A 22,769-nucleotide genomic window follows, 5' to 3' on the forward strand; every position below is an offset into this window, starting at 1 on the left:
TTGTAGAAAGGAAGTGAAAACAAAGGATTTTTCCACCAGTGGCACCACGTCAGTGCTGAGTTTTAGATTCTGGAGCATTTTAGAGTTCAGGTTAGGGATGCTCACCTTGTATGGACAATGAAACAATTCGAACTCCTCTCAACTTCATCTCCCGTGCTAGTTCCTCTCAACAATGGTAGGCACCGCTGAGCAGGTCAACGATATCAAAAAACACACATATTTCCCGTCAGAAAATGGCCAAAGCTGGTTGATGGGGTGCGCACCTGTAATCCCAGCACTGGGAGGGTAAGGCAGGGGAGTCACAGGTGTGAGCCCAGCCCTGGAAAGTTGGTGGTGTAGCAAGAACCATTCTCAATGTAAAAAACAATAAAGCGTCTGGGGAAGTAGCACAGTTGCAAAGGCCCTGGGTTCAGTACCCAGTACTACAAAAAAGAAAAAGGAAAAAAAATAACAGACTGGACATATCCATTTATTTGACAGATTTACAATCACTATTCTCCAGTTGAAATCTTTATCTGTGTCCCGTCCAAATTATATAACTTGTGAGAAATCCAGGAAGGCGCTTTTAATGGGAACTAATTAGGTGAACTCATTTGGGTATTGCTACAATCCAACAGTAACATTGGAATTTGTGTCATTTCATTAACTGGGTAAGCACGGGATTTCCAGATTGTATGGTGTAAATCAATTAAGAAAATGGTCAGGTCAACTGTTAAATTGGACAATCAGTCGCTGGTCTCCTTTGCATTGTTATGACAAAATATCTGAGAATAGCAATCTCAAGGACGGAAGTTTTACTTTGGTGCACAATTTCAGAGGGTTCAGTCCACGGTCAGCTGGCTCCATTGTTTTTCGGCTGGTGGGGAGGCAGAAATATCGTGGCAGAAGGGTATGGGGGAAGAAAGCTGCTCAGCTCATGGTGGCCAGCAAGGAAAGAGAGAAAGAGGAGGTTTAACAGCCACGAGAGAGCTTGGAGAAGATACAGCCCTCGAGGTCACGCCCTGAGGATCCACTAACTTTGATCCTGTCCCACCCCTAAATTCGCATCACCTCCTTATAAGGCCATCAAATTATGAATTTGTCAATGGCTTTATCCACTCGATGAGGCCGGAGCCCGCATGATCCAGTCACCTTGCAAAAGCCGGACCTCTGAACATTGCTACCTTTGAAGGACATTTTAGACCCAAAACACAGTATCTTCCATGACCTTTCTGGAATGAGGCCCCGGTTTGATCCTACAAGAGCTCAACTGAACAGGGGGCCACTGCATTTCTCTCTTCAACCCTACTGTTCTGCTTGGCAATAAAGGTAAAATCAAGATTGTACTTTTATGTTACTGATTATAACACGTGTCTCCCTGACCAAATCGTACATTCTACAAGAGCAGAACTGTCTATCTGGCTTTCCATTGTGTCCTTCCCACCCAGACAGCCCTGTGGACACAATAAACATCCATCTGGGGGATTGGGTACAATAGGCTTTTTATTACTCAAGAATACTTGGGAACGGTTTTGAGCTATTCCCTAGTCTGAGAAGGGCAGTGCTTATTTACAGATGGCATGAGGGAGTGGACAACACATAGGTCTGCAGGTGGTTTGAGAAATTCCAGACCTGCCCATTCCTGAGACCTTCATCAGGCTATAGAGAAAAATTCAGTTAGCATGTTCAAGGCCAACATTCAGCACACTAAAGTTTGTTCAAGTCGTGTGTTAGGCATTTTTTTGTTAACGAGACAAAACATTAGGCATATACAAGTTAAAAGGAAAAAAGGTATTTTTTTGGCTCATAATGTGAGACAGTTAATTCCATGGTCAGCTGTCTGTAAGGCAAGGACAAAGGCGTGGAGGAGGACAGATTTTCATATTACGGCAGCCAGGAAGCAGATGAAATAAGAGGTGCCACAGAAAGAGACATACAATCACCAAAGGTATGCCCCCAATGATTCACCTGCGTTAACCGGGTTATACCTCCTAACAGTACTTTTCTTCATGAATTAATTCATCAGGTTAATTTACTTATGAACATAGCTCGCCTCTTATGAATACAATGCCACCTCTGAATACTTGAGACTTTGGGGGGACGATTTAGATCTAAACCATAGTGCTCACTGTTTGATATCAAAGTTGGTAATGGCAGTGAGATAGGTAGAATGAGGAACTAGTGTTTTGGAGTAAAGAGATCAAGAAGAAAAATGAAAGAAGTAAAGTTAAAAACACATCTGAAAGACGGAAATGATTGATGATCTCGGTTCTTAATCTTTGAGTTGGCCTAAAAAACAAACAAGCAAAAAACCCTCAATAACCAGATTTTTTTTTTTTTTAAGAAAGTTGAAATAAGGCTTCTAATATCTTTCAGAAACCTGCACTGAAGCCAAAAGCTCACACAAAGCACTGTCAACTCAGATATAGTTCTGAACTGGCTAATAATTTGCTTGGTAAACACGACTGTGCATTAGGACAGAAATCTGCAGAAAATAAACAGCTCATCATCTGGACCTGATGCATATTTGAGAAGAAGCTGTTCTCAAGAATGACATTTTGCAGTGTTTTCCGGAGGCAGGACTGGAATATTGAAGACAGGCATAATGAGGGAGTCATCTCATGTATAGATAAGCAGCAGTATTCAAAGAGCTTCCTATTTTTCCAAATAGTGGGCATCTCAAACTTGTTTAAGGAATTTTTTTTTCCTAGATGTGTTGATAGTGCAGGTGGAGAAAGAGTGTACTCTGTGCTGCCTGTATATCGAAATGGGGAAAGCAATGAGGAAGTGCTTCCATATGTTAGATCAGGACTGGACTGTTTCCTGAAGGTCAGAGGATTTAAGGATTGTTGTGCAATTACTGGGGGGGGGGGGTTTAAGAGGTGGGGCTTAGTGTGAGGAAGTGAGGTCATAGGGGCGTGACTTTGAAGGGACTATTAAACTCAGCAAGTCCTCTCCCTCTCCCCTGCTCTCTTTCTCTCCCTCTCCTTCTCTTTGTCTGCTTTCTGGCTATCATGTCCTCGTGCCCTGATGTCCTATCTTACCACAGCCACGGACTCAATGGAGTCAGCTGACGATCAATTAAAACCTCTGAAACCACTAGCCAAAGTCAATCTCACCATTCTTCAAGTTGATTATCTCTTGTATTTTGTCAAAGTAATGAATGGGCAGCTAGCGCATACGGTAAACATCCTTTGTAGTATAGTCATCAAGAACATTACTCTTCCCCAGGTGGTTAAACACGACAATGTTGGGGGCTGGGAGTGGTGGTACAGGTCTGTAATCTCAGCTACTGGGGTGGCTGAGGTAGGCGGGTTGCAGATTCGAGGCCAGCCTTGGTGACTTAGCAAGACTTGTCTTAAAAATAAAAAGCTGGGCATGATGGAATATACGTGAAATTCCAGCTTCTAGGGAGTCTGAGGCAAGAGGATAATAAGTTTGAAATCAGCCTGGAAATCTTAGCAAGGACATGTCTCAAAAAAAAAGAAAAAAGAAAAAAAGAAAGAAAGGGCTGGGGATGTAGCACAATGTGATGGCCCTGCCTTCAATCTCAAGATTTAGATAGATGGTCAGTTAATAAGGGCTGGGGATGTAGAAAGTGCTGGACATACCCCTAGCATATGTTAAGCCCTGGGTTCCATCTGTAGTAATGGGGAAAAAAAAAACTGTGAATGAAAATTGGGAAAAATTGGGGATTCACTTTCTTGGGAGTCTTAAGTGAACCTACCTTATAACTTTAATTCTCAGGTATACCACTACATAATCAAACTGTGCCTCAGTTTCCTCAGGGATATTAAAAGTAGCCTCAGCCACTACACGGGGGCAAGTTAAACATGAGAAAAAGCCAAAACCCAGGGATGCAAACACGTTCATGAAGATGAAATGCCTATCTCGAGATCAGCATTTGACAAATGTTAGATGACCTACTTCTGCAGAAATTTATAGAGTATTTTGCAGTTTTTCAATGATCAGCATATGTAAATACTTTATACTAATTACAAGCATTTTCCGTGATTTTTTTTCATATTTCAGCAACTGTCTTCTCTCTTTGCCTTCCTTTCCTAGGTAAGCATTTTCTGCAAGCTGGCAAACTTAGCCCTTTCGGATTTTGCCTTCCCGGAGGACAAAGAACCTACCTCAAGGGGAGACAAAGGTTCTCTTAGGAGTCCAGTCTCCGCGGAGCTCTGCCCTGAGCCTGGGGCAGATGCCCTGGTCTTTGATTCTCTTGGGTCCCTGCATCTCTGAATTCTACCAAACAAGACTCCTGTGGGGAGGGCACTGGTTGTCCCCTGGTTGGTACCAGTATGCCTGGATTCTAGTCCAATTTAGAAATCTAACACTTTTGAGAGGCCAATAAATTGATTCAAGTTTCCCAGCCTCTAAGTATTCTCTTCTGGCTGCACAGACTTTGCCCGCCCAAGACATCAGATTACACAGACGACTTAGCAATTCACCTTTTTGATTCTGTTCTCTCTTTACTTCTATGGAGATGACCCCACAAAGAGCCTGGAAATATCTGGATAGACGGCGCTTTCGTCATGCATTCAAATTGCCAGTCTCAAGAAGACCTACAATGTCAAAAGGACCTGAGGGGCTGGGGATTTAGCTCAGTGGTTCTGCCATCTGCCTTGCAAGCACAGGGACCCGAGTTCAATCCCCAGTACAAAAGAAAAAAAAAAAAAAAAGTTATTTACCAGTCTATAATCTCAAAACAAAAAACAACCAAAAAACCAAAAAAAAAAAAAAAAAAAACCCTCGGAAAACCATCCCATGCTTGGGCAGACCAAAGGTCAAGAAAATCTTAAGCGTCCCTAGAAGCAGACAACTCTCAAAGGGGTAAGGGTGGCATCTATTGCTGGTTTTCAATGGAAACTCTGAGGAGCAGTCAAGGAAACTGCATGAGAAATTTGCTCTCAAAGTGGAATTCGATACCTACAGAAAATTCCCTTTAAAGAAGCGATGAAATAAAGATATCTTCTAACAGACAGCAAACAAGACAGCTTGTCACCACCAGACAGACCCACATATGTAAGCAAGCAATGGCACTATTCATTGAGGAGTCTCTGAAAGAATGATCAAACGGAACTGACACCGGGAGTCCTTTTTTGTGTGTGTTATGGATTCAAGTGTTCCATTCCAGGTTGAATATGTCAATGGAAGCAGGGTCTTTAAGGATGTAACTGAGGTTAAATGAGGTCCCTAGGGTGGTCCGCCATCTATGAATTCTTAAGTTTATTAAGACACGGTATACATGCCTGTTCTTTCCTAAAGTGGATTTTGTTAAGTAACTTGCAGAATTCACAAATCCTCCACGTCTTTGGCAAAGTATCTAAATAAGGAGTGAATAAGGAGCTGTGGATTTAGCTCAGTGGTCCCGCTGCCTGCCTTGCAAGCTCAAGGTCCCGAATTCAATCCCTGGTATCAATCAATCAATAAGAAGTGAACAGATATAACTGTAGGGTTCCCAAGGTTTTATGCTTGATAAATGATGTTGGAGGATATTAGGATTCTCTGGATATGGCATGCTTTTTTCTAAGTTTTGCTCTCTGGAGAAGTACACGATTAACATGATGGTAAATGTTTGAAAACACACCCATGAAAAAGTATTCACTTCATAAAGTTGTGTAGAATCCCAAGTAAGAGTTTGGGAGTTACAGACATTCATAGTTCAGAAAGGCAATGCTTTCATGTCCAGGTGATAGTTTTACAGCTTCAAGGCAATGTGCCGTCATGTTATTGAGAAACACAGAAAGGAGGAAATGACTTAAATCCCTGAAAACAACTTGGGTCCAAAGATGCAGAAAAACCTAGTTAATTTGAGGGACTCGCATCAGGTCGGGAAGCCCAGTGATAACTCTTTGAATGTCTAGATTTTCATTTGCATTTCGTCCGTGAAAGCATGGTGCTGACCCAGGGCCTGAAAAGTCACGGGAGCCAGCCAGCTATCTTAGGCTGCTGCTGCGGCTGGTGTAATGACTTTCAGACTGGGTGATTTAAATGTAACAAATCGGGAGGGTGGGAAGCCCAAGGTCTAGGAACAAGCAGGTTGTGTCTGGTGTGGCCTGAGGTCTGTTTGCAAATGGCATCATGAACGCTGGGATGGAAAGAGGGTGGAAAAGGGACCATGCAAGCTCCCGTTGGTCCAGTCACAGGGCACAGACACTGAGGAGAATGGACCCCTGGACATGCGATTGCTTCCCAAAGGCCACGACGCAGGTGTGCTGGTTAGTTTCTCTCCCTGCTGAGACAAAATACCGGACAGCCAATGTTAAAGTGGAAAGGGTTTATTTGGCTGACAGTTCGTAGAGGTTTCACTCCATAATCGGCCAGCTCCAAGGCAGAGTGGCACACATGGCAGGTGGCAACAGTTCACCGTGGTGGAAGGCAGCAAAAGCAACAAGAGACCTTAACAGCATCTTTCCACCCCTTTTACCCATCCAGACTACTGGGATTAGGGCGGTGCCAAAACCATCACTCAGGTTTCAGGGTTTTGTAACCACACACCCTTAATCCCAGCATCACACCTTCCTGCATTCAGCCACCTTGGAACAAGACTGCACCAGGCTCTGGCGGGGCATCTAGACAAGCTGCGTTTGGGAAGGGACACATCTGAGCCACAGCAACTTCTCCTTGTTGCTCTTGGGCCCATGCAGAGACAGTGTATCGGGGTGGAGAGCACGGAGCGGAACAAAACCACTCAGATCCCGGAGGCCAGGAAGTAAAGGGAGGAGGGGCAGCTGAGGCCCCCATGGCTCCACCGAGGCCACACCCCCCAGTATGTAACTTTCTCCTACTAGGACCCCCTCTCTGAGGCTCTACCACCTTCCAAAAGTGCCACGGGCTGGGGACCAAGCCTTCCACTCTGCTTTGGGGGATATCGCAGACTCAAACGAAAGTAGCCTTTCCCACAGGAGATGCTTTCCGAGACCCAGCAGATGCCCGCAAGTGTGGACAGTACTGAATGCTGTGCAGAATGTCTGCGTGCCATGTTTTTCCTCTATACATACCTACGATAAAGCTTGGCTTATACATTAGACAGAGCGGGGCATTCCTTCACAATAGCTGATATTACAGTGTAAAACAATTCTAACAAAGCACTGTAAGGGTAATTAACAGTAAGGAATTCTTTTATTGCTGGGATGGTCTAATATTTTTGGAGTGTGGTTGACTTGGGAAACAGACAATGGGAAGAGCAGACGGCAGGGACTATGCTTTCAACCCCGCTCCCTCCAGGACACCTGCTCTTCTCTTTACAGAGATCACAGCTCTGGATCAGCGGAGAGAGAGTCAGGCCCCAGAACCACCACAGAAGCCCGGGTAGGTTTAGATGCACTGGGTGGAGAAGCCGAGGGCCGAGCTCAGCACAGGACAGTGCTCAGCAGCAGTTCTTACAGACAGGCGAATCCACAGAGAAGCTGTTACGATGCACATTTGCTTTGGAATCTGAGACATGATTCAAAACAAGCCACCTTCAGCATCAAAGTCCCATTTGCATTCATGAGGCAAGAACCTGGGTACCTAGCTGTTCCCATTTCTCAGCGAGCAGTCTTCCCTGCGTGACAGATGTCCACATCTGTTTCTTTCACAGAAATCCCCCACCTCCAACGGAGGGCTAACCCAGTGGATGAAAGCTCTAAAACATAGTCATGAGTTCTTACGAGGGCTGAGCGTGTTACACTTAATTGGGGCGAAGAGCACAGCCTGCCGAACTGCTCATCCGTGCGTCCGTAAAGGAGCACACTGGAAGTGAGTGAAGAAAGCACGGCAATTACTCTTTGGGCGACCTAGGCATGAGTCATTTTGGTGTCAGTCTTCCATTTCCTAACAGTATGAAACCCAGGCATTACTCCATAGAATAAAATAAGAGTGTACAGAAACAAGGAGGCAGATGTGCAAAGAATAGAGCATTGGCCAATCATCAGGATTTTCCCTCCGTACAAAAATAAAAGGATGTGGCTGTAGCTTTGGTTGAAACAACAAACTAGAGATAAAATTGACCATACAGGAAAACGTACCCAGATGTAGACGTATTATGTACTGAAATACGCATCAAGCCTTTTCATCTTATTCGTGCAAAATGGTTAATGATTACAAGACAGTGTCCAAATACAAATAGTCTGGAAGGAAGAGTTACCAATGCAAACAAGTGCCCGCTGCAGTCAGTCTTGATGTTGTACCCAAGGACTCTATGGCTCACTTACGGTACACAAATACCGTCCTACACTGTGCGAACTGCTGCGGTAGAGAGAGAACGCCAACTGGACACAAGTACGTTTTGCCTTACTTAGGGGGAGTTTTTTAAAAAGGTAAAATCATGACTTCTACAGAAACATTACACGGATGTGTGCAAAAGACTATCCAACTAAATTAACTTGTGAGAGAACCGTGAAGACGTTACAGACGTTTCGGAGGGGAAGTCAAAGAACGGACAGGAACACGGGCGATCGGGAATGCTGAAGTGAACGCAGCAGCCTGGGGCACAATGACGGACAGGTGAGCTCAGACTCACTCCACCAGATGAACGTGGATGCCTCCACTTCTGCTACAACTTCCAGAGCTGGAGAAAACAACCATACGTGGCAGCGTCACCCGGGATGGTTCCGAAAGGCACAACGAAGTAGTTTTCCTTGTTCACCCCTTTAAAGACTTCTGTAATTACTGACAAATGTCAGCCAGATCGCCAAGGCAGACTAAATCTACAGGAGGAGCTGATCGTAAGGATGTGATGGTTGACTGCGCCAAAAGGAGATTGTGGCTCTCTGTTCAGGTGGCGATTTGAAAAAAAAAAGGTGGGGAGAAAAGTCAGCATTGTTAAACGAGACAGATGACGTCTGCGGAGGTAGAAGACACTGTCCAACGTGGATGGGGACGTACATGCGAGACATAGGCCGCATACGTGTTCAGAGTACAACTGACGGTACGCAGCTCAAGGGGAGCCACTGAGGAAAGGTCCAAGAGATACCTTGGGGGCACAGAAATTATTCTAAGGCTGGCGAGTTTGGAGAAATGCTTCTTTAGGTTCATCCGTGTCAAGGTTTTCCACACTCAGGTTACCAAGTCAAGAGGTCACCTTCTCGGCTGCAAGCTGCGGTCCAGGCTGAAGACAGCACAGTGTACTATATACATGTCCAGGTCCTGACATACAGGATCACTGAGGTGAAACAGAAACGAAGGTAAGTGTAGAGTCACACCGTCTCGGAGAAAGAAGTATATCCGTACGTGTACAGCCTGGCACCCACTCACACAGCTCCCACACGCCCGTCACGCTGGGCACATTCCGCTGCACCCGCTGCGCTCCCTCAGCAGTGTGGGTCACGGATGCGGCCAGAGCAGCACACAGGGGCCTGGCCCTCACTCGTAGGCGGGCAGGCCAAACAGCTCGGGCTGCAGATCCTGCAGGGAACTCAGCACGACGGTGGCCTTGGTCGTCAAGTCTCGGCTCAGGTTTTCGTCGGGAACCATGACCACCTGCATCCCGGCTGTCAGGGCGGCCTCCACCCCATTGGGGGCATCTTCGAAGACGAGGCACTGCGGGAAGAAAAACAAAGTCGAGATGGCCTTGTGCGCAACCAGCCTCCTAGAGGAAGGGTCTGCTATGGTTTGGATCTCGAATGCCCCCGAAATAGTGAGCAGTTTGACGGTCCATCCTCCATGCTGCAGTGTTCAGAGGTGGAACTCTTGGAAGATGTCTTGGTTACTTTCTCACCCTGAGATATAACACTGGACATTGCAAATTAAGGGAGGAAAGGAAAGGTTTATTTTGACTCACAGTCTGCAGGTTTCAGCCCATAGCCAGGTGGCTCCAAGGCCTGGCAGAAGAGAAATAGCTCACGGCACGGCAAGGAGGCAGGAAACAGACAGAGAGATGAAGGGGGAAGGAAGCAGAGACTCTTCCAGGGCAGCCCCAGGGCCACAGCACCTCCAGAAGCCCCAGCTAGGAGCAAGTGAGGCTTTGAGGGGACAACTAGAGAAAAACCATCACTACAGATGATTACTGGATCATGAAGGCTCTGACCTCATCAGTGGAAGAATCTATGGATGAGCTCATAGATGAACGGACTAGAGGAGAGTGAAGGAAACGGGGAGTGGAACCTAGATGAAGGCAGTGGGTGGTCCCCAGGGTCTGACGCCACCCCTGGCCCTGCTTCCCGGCTGCCTTTCCACCGTGACGTCTGATGTAACACCAGCCCGCAAGCAATGGAGCCAGCCGACCATGGACTAAAACTCTGGAAAACATGAGCCTAAACGCAGCTCTCCTCCTTTACGCTGACCTTCTCAGATACAGCATTTTGTCGCAGTGATGGAACTCTGTCTAACACGGAATATTTATGGTTGTGGTCACCATGGGCTTTGGGATTACCGAAACAGGACAGTGTAGGCTTTCTGGTCGACCCACTGTGGGGAGAACCTCGTGCTGGTTCTGATCCGCTCTTCCCACCATGGTTTCTCTAGTGGAGAGTTAACTCCTGTCCCTGCCCAAACATAATCGCAACACAGCACAGTTGTGCATCAAGTCGGTATTTTTGGTTTAAAACTTTATTTCATTTGGATCACAACAGTCTGTTCCATCAATAACTGAACATTCAGAGTGTGAGAGGAAATTGTAAAACAAAATGCTCGTGCTTGTGAAATGGGAAAACACTTCAGAGCTGTTCACACTGTACGCGCTGTAGTCAGAAAATAAAATGGTTTGGTGTCGTACCGAAGAAGTGAGACCCTGTGTGCTGGTGTGGTTCTGTTCAAATGAAACGAGACGGGACTCACGAGCCCAAGGGTCGGGGAAGGCGCGAGCGAGCGCCCTCTAGGCAGGCCGTGAAGGCCCTTTGACACGGGGAACTCAGCCTGCTGCCGCGGGCTCTGCGCTCGCACACTGTAGGGCTGCTCCCCGTGCCTGCTCTGCAGCCTCCGCTTGTCCCATGTCAGGGTCACGTGGGGGTCCCCCAGACCTGCCGATGACAACGATCTCGAGGGCAGAGAGGAGCCCGGTCCGAGCCGGCGGCCCTCCTAACATCTACACCCGGCAGGCTTCCCCGGTGTTCCCGGAGCAGCGCGCACGTCAGTGGAAGCGGGTGAGGACTCAGAAGGACCCTCCATGCTGTGACTGGCCACGCGCTGGCTGTCCTGCTCCTGGGGCCGGCCGAGACTCAGGAGCTGTCCGGGCGGGGCTTCCCACTGTCCCCTCGGCTCTCTCGTGAGCCCTTTTCCACTTTGCCTTCTAACACAAACATCACTGCCAGGTACGGTGGCAGCCCAGTGTGCGGGTGCCCTGGAACGGGCCCAGGGACGTTCTCTCCTTCTCTCTCTCACACACACCTGCTGTCTTAATTGCTAACAGCCCGAGCCAGGGCTGCGGCGCAGACACTGACCTTTTTCCAATTTTCCCCTCCGCCCTCTCTTCCTTCTCTTCCCCTCACCCCCGGGCCAGGGTGCTTCCTGTGCCGATTTAGCCCTGGGGCTGACTGGATGCTGACTTACATAAGAGAATCTGGGTGTCACCAAGAGGCTCACCTCCTACACCTGGTGAGCTCGTCTGCACCCCTAACCCACCCCAGGCACTCAGGACTGATGGGGCACAGACCCCATGGCTGTTTCGTGCCAAATGGGAAAGGTGCTGGGCAGGACAGGACTGGCTCTATGTCTTTCTTCCTCTTTTTGAAAAATTTTATTTTGGCAACAATAGAGATGGAACCAGGGCCTCTGTACTGAGCTACATTTCCAGCCTGCTCTTATATTTATTGAGACAGGGTCGCCCTAAGTTGCTAAGTTTGCCAGGCTGAGCTGAACTTGCAATCCTCCCGCCTCAGCCTCCCGGAGTGCTGCGATTACAGGCGCGGCCCAGCAACCAGCTCAGCTGCCCTTCCTCCTGAGGACTCGAGAAGTCCGCAGTCCCTCTAGCAACCCAGGTCTTGCTTTTTCTCTGAGCAGAAGGAGATGACTCCACTTAGCCCACCAGGTTGGCTTTCTTAGTTAATGGATCCATGCAGTACCACCAGCTCCAGACATTTCTGTCCCAGCCTTCTTAAAGTTACGCTGATTGCTTTCTAAATGCCCGACTGTCCTCATCTGGGACCACCACAGGCCCTTAAATGTCAAGCAGCCTTGTGAAACACTTGTCACGTCCTGTGGGGCTGTGGAAGCTCCGGGCAGGCTACTCACAGATCCAGCTCATCCTGAGGGGGCTGCAGGGTGCAGGCTGGCAAAGCAGCTTCCCGTCCAACTGCACCCTGCACAGGGAGCACAGTGGGTGGAGGGCGTGCACAGCGGAACTCCGAGCTCAGGCCGCTGGACAAGGGAGGTGTGTGTGTGTTCGACACACCATGTGCACCCACAGTACGCGCTGGGCTCAGGACTCCCAGGGAAGAACACCCGCACACTTTTCACTAGCAGCCAGCTCCTTGCCACTGCTCCGGCTGGAGTCACAGGAAGTAGACAGGTAGGGATGAGGGAGCAGGGAGACAGGAGAAAGGGAGTCACCGACTCTACCTCTGGGGCTGAGTTCACTCTTGCTGGGACTTACGCATTCGGTGGGGTTCTGCTTCCAACTCAGAATCTGTCCCTTCCTCACCTCAGCAGAAGAATCCAAACAGGGCACAGGTACATGAGCCACAGGTTGAGTGCGGCTGGTCTGAAAGGTTTTCAGAGGTCCGACGTGATGCCCCAGGCAGAAAACTACTCCATGGAACGGTTTTGGGCACAAAATTACTGAAAGTACTCTGTAATCTCCTGCAGGGTCTGTGAACGAGGTGTGTGTGAAACATAAAAGAATTGTGTGTTCAGACTCGGGCCCCATCACCGAGACAACTCATTATGTGTATGCAAATATTTAAAAATATTTAAAGAAACCCTAATACTGCTCGTCCCAAGCATTTCAGGTAAGGGATATTTGAGCTGTATCGTGGGGAATGGAAAAGATGGACACGGAAGGCAAAGTGAAGTGATAGCATAAAGGACACCGAGATGTCGGGGTAGGTGGATCTTTATCACGACCACAGGGAGACCTGTGTAATTCCTACTGCACTAATCACTTCCGGTCGCTGGGACAAAATACCCAACATCCTGGCTTCGAAGAAGAGAGGCCTAGTCTGGCTCAGTTGGCAGAGATTTCGGCCCTTGGCCAGCTGATCCCAAGGCAGAAGAAGAGCACGGTGGCAGGGGGACAGCTGCTCACATATGGCACCTCCAGCCAAGCCCCACCTCCTACAGCACATTCAGCCAGGAACTCTTCCATGCATGAATCCATTGCTGAGTACAGCCCACCTGGTTGGATCACTGTTCGAAAGCCCCAACTCCAGGCATGTGAGACTTCTGGGGTACATAATAGGTCTAAACCACCATACATATGAAACAATGTTCTGTTGTTCACATGCGTAAAAAAACCTGACAGGACAGGCAGCTAGACTCTGGTTCCCCGTGTGAGCTGTGCAAGTTGCAAACTCTATGCAAGTGACCGTGGTTCCAATGCAGACACAGGCTTGGGTCACTGGCGACCCAAACCAAAGAGCACGTACTCTGATCACCTATACTGCATTCACGGCATCCAACTGCCCTGAGCTCCCACAGCCGGTTCATTGTGCAGCCAACGGAAGATGATTCTCACTGGATGAGTGGCGATCTGGCACTTCCTGTCAGCTATAGTTGGTGTCTCAACTGGACAGTCTGCTGGGCATGGCAGTGATCAAACGGTGGCAGAGAAGCTCAGCAGATCGGGGGGCAGCACAGACTGGGCAGTCCCCACGGAGCAAGCAGAGATGCTGGGCTCTGAGCCTGGGCATTGTTTCCACACCGAATGAAGACAGGACCATACACACAGCAGAAAACAGCCCACAGTCCACAAGGAGATGCATCCAGGACTGGGATCGGGCCACACAGCCCACAGGCAGGAGAGGATTACCAGTCATTCCACAGCAACTGAATGCCGCGTACTTTTCCTTTTGTTCCCCCCTCAGAAGCATGAGATTACTAACACAGAACAACCACTGTGTTTTGAAGCACCTATCAGAAATGTCCAGAAAGGTTCTGATGTCTTCATCAGGCTACGTGTCTCGATTCTAGAGACCAAATATGGTTCTGTCTAGTATACCCCTTCTATGACAAGAGTGCGTGCTGCTCCCTAAAATCCTGGGCACATTAAGAACTGTCACAGCAGGGCTGGTATGTCTCTGGTACCAAGAACAGATCCCATTAGGTTGCCCAGAAAGACTGCCTGCTAATCACAGGAACTGAAGTCACACAGTGAGAACTCAAGACGCTCCGACAACCACTGAAAGCGACAAGTCAAAATACAAGCTTGGACTTACCATAAAGGCAAGGGGAAGGAAGCTGTTCTATTCACACAAGGACACCTCCCAGCACAGTTCCTGTCAGGCACACAGACTGCCAGCCTGCAAGTCAATGGGAACCGACTTTCACCCTGGCCGTGCTGTGCCTTCAGCCGTGCTCCCGGAAGGGAGGGGAAGCAGCCAGCCTGTCCTCCCAGGCTTGAAGGGTCACCGTGACCTTAGCTGCATTCAGGCTCACACAGAGGAAGGCAGGTGAACTGAGCCTGTGTACCATGGCCTCTGGGAAAGAGCCTTCCTGTAAGGTAGGCAAGGGCAAGTCCGGCACTCCCCGAACGTGGGCGGAAGCAGCCCCGCTCCCTCCAGGAAGTCCAGGCCCCAAGAGGACCTGTCCAGCATGGTGCTGGGACCCTCACCTGCAGCAGGAGGCGGGCCTGCTGCCTCCCAAAATCCCCACACCTCAGTTCTCTGCTCTGCACGCCGGTGGATGTGTGCAGCCGGATGTCAGTCAGTGTGTGTTAGCACCATGCAGAGTAGCGCTTGGGCTTTTTTTGTATGTTATCTTTTGTTTGGTACCCAGGATCGAACTTGGGACCTTGCGCTTGCGAGGCACGCAGTACCACTGAGCTAAATCCCTGGCCCTAGCAGTGCTTGTTTTTACAGACAATCGCACGACTTCAAGGACCATTTCTGGCGGAGTGCTGTCACCAGGAAGCGACCCCTCTTAACTTCTCCCACTGTCTGACAAACGTTCACGGAGCAGATGAGGCGGTGGGTGGTGGTGTCCTGTGTGGCCAGAGAGCCGAAGGACCAAGGAGGCCTCGTCTCCAGTGGGGAGGGCAGAGCGGCCCAGGGAGCTGAGAGATGCTCTGGGTCTCAACGTCTGGGGTACGCACACAGCTTCGGAACAGAACCTGGGTCTGGAGAAGCCAAGTCCCCCTGCACCAAGCTGAAGGCTGCGATCCATCTGGTCTCCGTCTCCGGGAGAGAAGAGTGGCTTCGTTACAGGGGAGCCCGAGGGAGGAAGTGCCGAGGGGAAGACAACACTGGAGTCGAGGGAGAGCCCGTGTCTGGTGAGGCTGCTTCCTGGGTCATGGATGGTGCCTCCTTGCTGTGTCCTCACAAGCAGGCAGGGGCAGGAGCTCTCTGGGGTCTCTGTGATGAGGGCACGACCCCATCTATGACCCCCCTCCTGGCCCCATCACCTCCCAAAGGTCTTCTTATCTCCTGGCACTGCCACTTTGGGGGTGAGGCGTCCACATACGGATTCTTGGAGGACATAGATATTTAGTCCATGACCTCGGACGGGGGACATAAAAATGGTCTTATTACCGCGCCCAAGAGACTGAACCGGGCAACCCCGGGCTACGTCTGTGCTTTAACACAATAAGGGTGCAGGCATTTCTTACAGCAGCAGTACACAGAGAATCTAGGCAGCCAGTCTAATAGAAGGCATTGGTATTCATCTTTAATGCTTTGTAAATATACCTAGCTTTAGACACTGTAAAAAACAAACACCCCCTCTGGCAGCACTAAGAGCCCTGCAGCGAATAAGGCAAGGCATATACTCCTGTTCAAGTGTCAATAAGCCATACCGATTCACTTTCTGATGCCTGATGGAAATATTTCAGCCACGTACTCCCGAGCCTGTGGTCAATCTGCTTTATTTGTACAGAATTCAAATCCAGCTTCCTAGTGTATCCGTTTTGTTTTAGAAGATACTAAGGGATTCCATTTCAAGCAGTTCATGGCACTTGTTGGGGCCTGAGACTCAGGATTAGGAGGACGATGCAGAGAAACTGAATGACATTCCAGCAGCTCAAACACTGGCTGCTCTCGCAGACATCTTGGACAAGCTGTTGCCCGGTATGGCACCGGACTGGGGTGACCAGACGTCTAGGAACAGGGGCTCCCGAGCAAAAATGGAGATACCTGGTTCCTCCAAGCTAAAGTGGGCCAGCTGAGAGGACCCGTTTTGTTCGGGACACCTTTAAAAGGGTCCCCGAGGTGGCAAAGGCCCCCTTGGAAATCACTAGGGACCACTGACACAGTATCAGTCTGGTCCCGTGCTTCTCAGCAAGCCTGTTCATTATTCTCTCCTCTGAAGGGCCCCCTCAGACGTGGGTTATTAGACTCTACTTTGTTCAGCCGTTTTGGGAAAGTCACCTAAAAGGCACTTTTGAGAAAAGGAGGAAATAGGGAAGGCTCCCGCCGAGCAGGAGATGAAACAGCTCCACTTGGGAGGAAGTCCGGGGCGATTTGAAAGGGGAGCATTTTCGCTGGGGAGAAGAATTCCCCGCCCCAGCCGCGTGGAAGACCAGAGGCAAACTGCAGCCTCTGGAAGTCAATACACAAAGCTTGCGAATTATGATTTAGTCGGAGACCTTTTCACTGCATGGTAGGACAAATATATTTCAGCGTGTGGAGAACAAATAAATGAATCCAGGATAAATAACAGTATTCCAGACGCCAGTGTTTATATAGAACTTCACGCCGACCTCTCAATCTATGAAGGAACAAGTAAGTGATATTCAGTGCTTGGTGACTGGGCAGTGCTCCCTCTCTTCCGGCTACTGTTATGATAGTAGTGACCCTCTCTACAGACGGAAGAAAACAAGCACGGAGCGCTTTCCTATTACTTGAGCCGATCATGGCACCAGGACTAGACCTTAAATCCCCAGGACTGCTCTAAGTATCTCCACTGGCGGCCAGCATGTGAATGAACTGCTAAGCACTGACGTCCACCTGTTCTTGTTTGTATCTGCCTGAGATTCATCAAGAACGCACAGGAAACATCCCTGCCTGTAGTACAGAGGTGAATATGGGAAATCTGGAGGAGGAGTGTCCTAGACTGGTTTCTGCCGCTATGACAAAATACACCAGGCTGGACAACCTGTACAGAAAGAGACTATACAGCTCAGAGTTTTGCGGGTGTAACGTCCAAACATGACGGTGCCAACAGAGAGCAAAATGAAGGATAACAGGAAGTAGGAAGGTCCTTTCTTCTCAAAGGGCAAGGGCGGCAATAGAGGGAGGAAGGGGAAGGGAATCGGAAATAAGGAGACCTCAGCTGTGCTGTATGCACCTCCCAGCCAGCCTTCCACAGTGTATGTAACCCTTTTTTTCACTGCAAACACGGAAGAATAAAAGCCATTTTAAGACCAGGGCCAGCTCCAGGGGGGCCAGCATGGCGTGGCCGAAGCAGGGCACGCTAACAGCTGTACGGAAACTCGAGCTACAGCTGCGTCTCCAGACAGGTATGTTTAGGGAACGCATCGCCTGTGCTCACAGGTAACAAGCTGCTGCCCCTTCAGATGACCGTTTGCTTGCTTTCAACGTGGTTTTTGTTCCAGGGAAGGGGCTCCACAATGACGAACTATCCCACGTCTCCAAACTCGGCCTGACCGCCCTCTGAAGACCTAAACTCTGTTCATCCTATGAAGGTACTAGTCTCTGGCCCCCAGAGGTGCTCCCCGTTGGTCGGAGCAAGAGCGTGTGTGTGTGTGTGTGTGTGTGTGTGTGTGTGTGTGTATGCGTACTCGACCAAAGCCCCTGCCTCTGCCTCTGCCTCGCGCGCTGCAGAGACGCTGCTTTGGGAATAACCTGCTGCAGGTGGTCATAAAAGACCGTTCTTCTCCTTTATCTCTGCACCCACCCCTTGCCCTTCGTCATCAGCCCGCAGGCTTTCGTCAGCAAACCACGGGTGAGGATGAGGGTGAGGTGCGTGCACAGTGCGGGGAGGTGACACAGCCTCGTCACCCGCTCACACGGACAGGACTCGCCTCATCGGGGCTCTTCCTCAGGTTCGAAGATCGGGTGCTTGGTAGAACTTTTCGTGAACACTGGGTCAGCTGGGCACTCCCAAAGCTGCACGGAGAGCATCTGTTGCCCTCTTCCCCCCAAATGCGAGTTCTCTATTGAAAACTCAACTTTTGGAAGACCGGCGTCTACAGCTTGACCTTGGCAAAGAGCCAGGATGGAGCGCTCTGTGAAGACCGGAGGCGATGGAACTCGTGTGAGTTGTGACGCCAGCCCAGGGAGCCGCGCCGACGCTGGGGGCCTCGTTCTGCAGTCAGCCCGTGTTTCACAGGTCACAGGCGACGATGACGGCGGGCAAGAGCACAGTCAGGTGGGCCCAGGTTAAGGAACCGTGATGGACCTGACGAGACACAGGACGGCGTCCGGGATGGAGCTTCCGTCTGCACTCGACTTTCAGTGCGGTGTAAAGGAAATTACCGGAAACGTCTAAGGGAAGCTGTTCCCAAATCGGTCATCACCCAGTGCCGTTTCCATCAAACAGCTCGAACGAAACAAGCTGTCCAAAGAAGTGAGTACAGAGCGTGAGAACAGAGCAGCCTTCCACTGAGGCAGGCACAAAATGCTCGCGGAACTGTGGAAGGTAATTTGGAAATGGAGCGGCTCTAAAAACGCGGTACTTCCTTGACCGGGAAACTGGTGCAGCGTGCTTCCTGTTAAATGACGATTGGAAGAGTCCTTGTTTGCAGTGCGCAGTGAGTACAGTCCTTGTGGGAGGTGGGGGCATGGATGGACACGGCTTCATTGCTTTCTTCATCCCCTCCTTCCATCTCCTGGTCCCCTTCTCGTCTGAGAAAGATCCACCACCCTGCTTCCCAGTCTCTGTCTTTTATTTTGCACTTTGTCTGTATTTTGTGTTCTTCACATAAGATAAACCGGGCAATATTTAAGCTTGAGTGTTTGATTTATTTTACTTAAACGTTAAGGTTTCTAGGAGCATCCCTGCGAACAGCAAGATACCTAAAGCACATGAAGAGCTCCTAAGTCTGAAGTAGTTTAAGACAATAAAGGAATCCCGAGGCCCCACAATGCCTGAGAATTGCTGTTCTTTAAGCCGAATGAAGATGAGAAATCCTGATCACCTTAAATAAAAATTCTGTCATAGCAACACACAGGGTGCAAAGCTTGCATTTTTAAAAACGCCACTGTTCTTTTTGTATCACCAAAGGACTAATTTCCGAAAAACCACGCACACATGCAGTGAACGATCAGGCTGCCTAGGCAGCCGACTCTTGGGGGATTTTAAAATGATTGTCCATATTAGAGAAGCCATGTGCTCTACTGTGTGGATACTGGGACACGTCTGTGCAACCTGCTGAGATCTTCCCTGAGCTCCAAGTTCCCCTGAGGCCATATCCACACTTCCTGTGTGGACAGAGCTGCCATAACCCACACTTCCTGTGTGGACAGAGCTGCCATAACCCACACTTCCTGTCTGGACAGAGCTGCCATAACCCACACTTCCTGTCTGGACAGCCTATCCCACTGCCGCCATGGCCGCCTCCTCTCCTCTGTGGCACCGGTCCTGCTTAGTCACACCTCACCGTCCTCTGTTCCTTCTGAGGCCTGCTGCACCCAGCACCTCTGACTCCTCCAGGGCTCCATCTGGGGGAAGGGGGTATTTGCGCTCCTCCTGCACACAGAAGAGTCCCCTCCCCCGGCTGTGTTTACTCAGTCACAGTGACAGAACAGCCTGTCTTCACCAGCACAGGATGACAGGTCAGGAATGGAAACTGAGGACGTGTAGGAAGAGAACACAGTCCAGGGACCCTGGTCCTTGACAAATACACAGGATTCAAAGAAACAACAATGCACTGTACCTGAGTCCCCTGTTTTTCAACCCCGAGTAGGCTGGGTGGCAATTTCAAAGCCGGCCTTTACACAAAGTGATGCCTGCTAATCAAAAACCCAGGTTTGTGGGAGACGCCTTAGAGGGTTCCCCACAGGAAGGAGCGGAGGTGCACACGGAGGTGAAAGGAAGACCTGTTTGGATTCCTACTTCCTGTTCTCCGCAGGAAGTGGTGAGCAGCTACTGAGGAAAGTACACAGGGTGATTCCCAAAGGCACATCCTCACTCGCCAAGATAGTACTTCTAGCCAGAGACCTTCCCGTCCAGGTGGAGCAGCGCTTATGAGAGAGATATGGGCACAGATATGCTCTGGGATTGGTTCTGGAACCTCTGTGAGTACATAATAGGAAATCCTGGGGACTGAGGGCCACAGGGAGGTCTCCGTGTGCAGGGAATCGGCGCTTTCCTTCTTAGCATAGCCATGATTTTTTGAGTTCCTTTCAATGTGAAGAAAAGCCTCAAACACAGGCATTTCTTGAATACAGAACAAAAGAAAACAAAAGGCAACACGATGATAGGAAGATAACAATAAAATCCCTGAAACTTGCTCCTCCTGAAAACAATACGGAAAAGAAAGCTAAAAATGAGCTAAGTTGTTACACAAAAGCTTTACAAACTCATTTCCTGTTTCACTTGCAGTATCTGCCAAACCCAAATAGGCCAAGTGTACACTTCATTTTACAACGCGGATGTGCATTTTTGGGGCCCACACCCAGGTTACAACCTCCACCCTGCCGTGGGACCCTGGGCTCCCTATCCCCTGCTAGTCTGGCAGGGGCAGCTGGAGAGGCTCTGGGACACTTACGTCGAAGGCCTGTCCTGGGCTTTTTAGCACAAAGGAACGAGACTCCATAAGAGATAACACTCCCAGCGAACGAACGCTGTATCGGCTTTGTTCCTTGCTTTCCCTTTGTGAAATGGTAATGTAGACCCTAACTTCCTGGTGCCACTGCGTGTTTCCCACCACTTCCTATTGTGATTGTGACTCTACCTACCTAACTCGGTGTTCCCCTTAGTGTCATCAATTCCATGGGGCAAAGCTGAACCTCTGTCCTCCGGGAGGAAGTGGACAGAGAGAACCCGAGAACTCAGTGGTGTTCAGCCAGCACCTCAACCAGGGCTGTGTGCTGGCCAGAGCCAAGCGCAGAGTCTGGGGGCATCCGGGAAGAGGGGTGTGTTCTGCTGTTCCTTTCCTACTTCAGCCTGCGTGGCACATTATTCGGGAGAAAATGCCCACAGCGTCCCTCTGTGCCTCAGCTGACAAAGTACGAGCAAGGTTGATTTTCGCGAGAGGACTCCCAGGAGTGAACACAGACGCTAACCGGGGTGCTGTGGACAAGCCCCATGACAGCTACGTTACTTTGAAAACAGGTTAGGCTAACACATATACCGCCAGGCTGCGGCTCTGCAGCTCAGAAGTCCGGTGCATGCCTTGCGTGAGCAAGGCCCTGCAGAAAACGAAATAATGACGATAAAGCCAACAGCGACGAGGAGGAAACGGTGGGTCGGTACCACCCTTCAGGCTTGGGTCCGTGAGGAAGCACCGCGGGTCCATGGCTGCAAGGTGACCTGACTGGCTCACGGGCAAGCCTAGCCTGTGGGCCTGAGTCACTGTCACCATAAAGGCATCAGTAGGACAGCGAGACGGCCAGTTCTGCAGCACAAGGGCACAGCCTGGAGCTGACGCTCAGTTCTCCAGGAAATGCTTCCGGAGGGCAGCACCTCCCTCTGCTCTGTGCACACCTGCACGGCAGACTCCGGCCCCACAGGAAGGGAGAAAGACTTTCTGACCTCAAGTCCTGCCACAGCAAACACAGGGAGCCCTGGAATTCAGGACAGGGTGCCCAGCCGGTGGGCGCAGCCCAAGCTGACCTGGGAGGGGAGGCACAGGTGCGGCCGGGCCCCGGGGCAGCAGCTGGGGCTCAGGGCCTCTCTCTGACTCACAGGCTTGGAGAGAGGGAGGGAGGGAGCGAGGGAGCAGGGGGAAAGGGGAAGGAGGAGAGGGAGGAAAGAGCGAGGAGGGAGAGGGGAAGAGGAGGCTGAGCTTGGAGGGGGAAGAAGAGAGGGGAAGAGGGAGGGGAGAGGGAGAGGAGGCTCATGCTCCACATCCCCCAGGCTCTTGCAAACCCGGAGCTCTGCACCTGCCCAGGTCGGGGTGCGGTGCTGGTGCTGTGAACACAGCCCCGCAGCTCAGTGACCCTTTCCAGCCAGGCATCACGGAAGACGCAAGTTCCGCCTCACTACCACGTTCCTGGTCTTGGAATTTCCCTGGTGGGCCCCGGGAGGTGCGGGATGGGGTGTGCTGGGCACAAGACGGAGCAGGCGGCCAGGGGGCTGCGGGTCTCAGTCCCATGTACCCCAGAACCCCAGCGTGGGCAGAGAGAGGCCGGGGCTGGTCGGTGGCTTCCCCGCATGCCTCAGTCACGAGCCACTTCGAAGTCCCCCGAGACGGCGCACAGAGCTGAGCTGCACACCGCACGGTGCTCTATGCCCAGCGCCAGCCTGGCCTCGGGTCTGCAGGGCAGAGCAGGGGCTCCAGCGTCTCGGACCTTTGCACGTCATTTCAAGGGGCTCAAAGGTACGCGAGGGCGGCAGAACCGGAGACCCGAGCGCGCGCAGCCCGGAGCGTCTCCCGTAAGGAGCCATCAGGGGAAGCGCAGCGGACACCAAGGGACCAGGCGGGCTGGGGTCGGGGGTTACGGCCTTCTCCCCTCACACAGGCTAGAGTGGCTGGAGCACCGCGGAGAGGAGCTGCTCCCCGGGACCTCCAAACCTCCATGCCCACGATTAAGAGAGCGCGAAGCCCGCCCGCAGCCGGGAGGAGGGCTCACCACCCCGCGTGGGGAGAG

General features: G+C 50.6%; 1 protein-coding gene across 1 annotated transcript in view; it reads right to left on the reverse strand.

Moving 5' to 3' along the window:
* Positions 1 to 9,080: 9,080 nt before the first annotated feature.
* The window catches only part of Pudp (pseudouridine 5'-phosphatase), a 35,506-nt gene continuing 21,817 nt past the window's right edge, over positions 9,081 to 22,769 (reverse strand). The window contains exon 3 of the mRNA XM_010611165.1: positions 9,081 to 9,507. Coding sequence (XP_010609467.1) covers positions 9,128 to 9,507 — 380 coding nt within the window. The 3' untranslated portion in view covers positions 9,081 to 9,127. The remainder of the gene's footprint in view (positions 9,508 to 22,769) is intronic.

This window comes from Fukomys damarensis, unplaced genomic scaffold (genome assembly GCF_012274545.1).
Source record: "Fukomys damarensis isolate Sample0158 unplaced genomic scaffold, DMR_v1.0_HiC HiC_scaffold_39, whole genome shotgun sequence".
Lineage (NCBI taxonomy): Eukaryota > Metazoa > Chordata > Mammalia > Rodentia > Bathyergidae > Fukomys > Fukomys damarensis.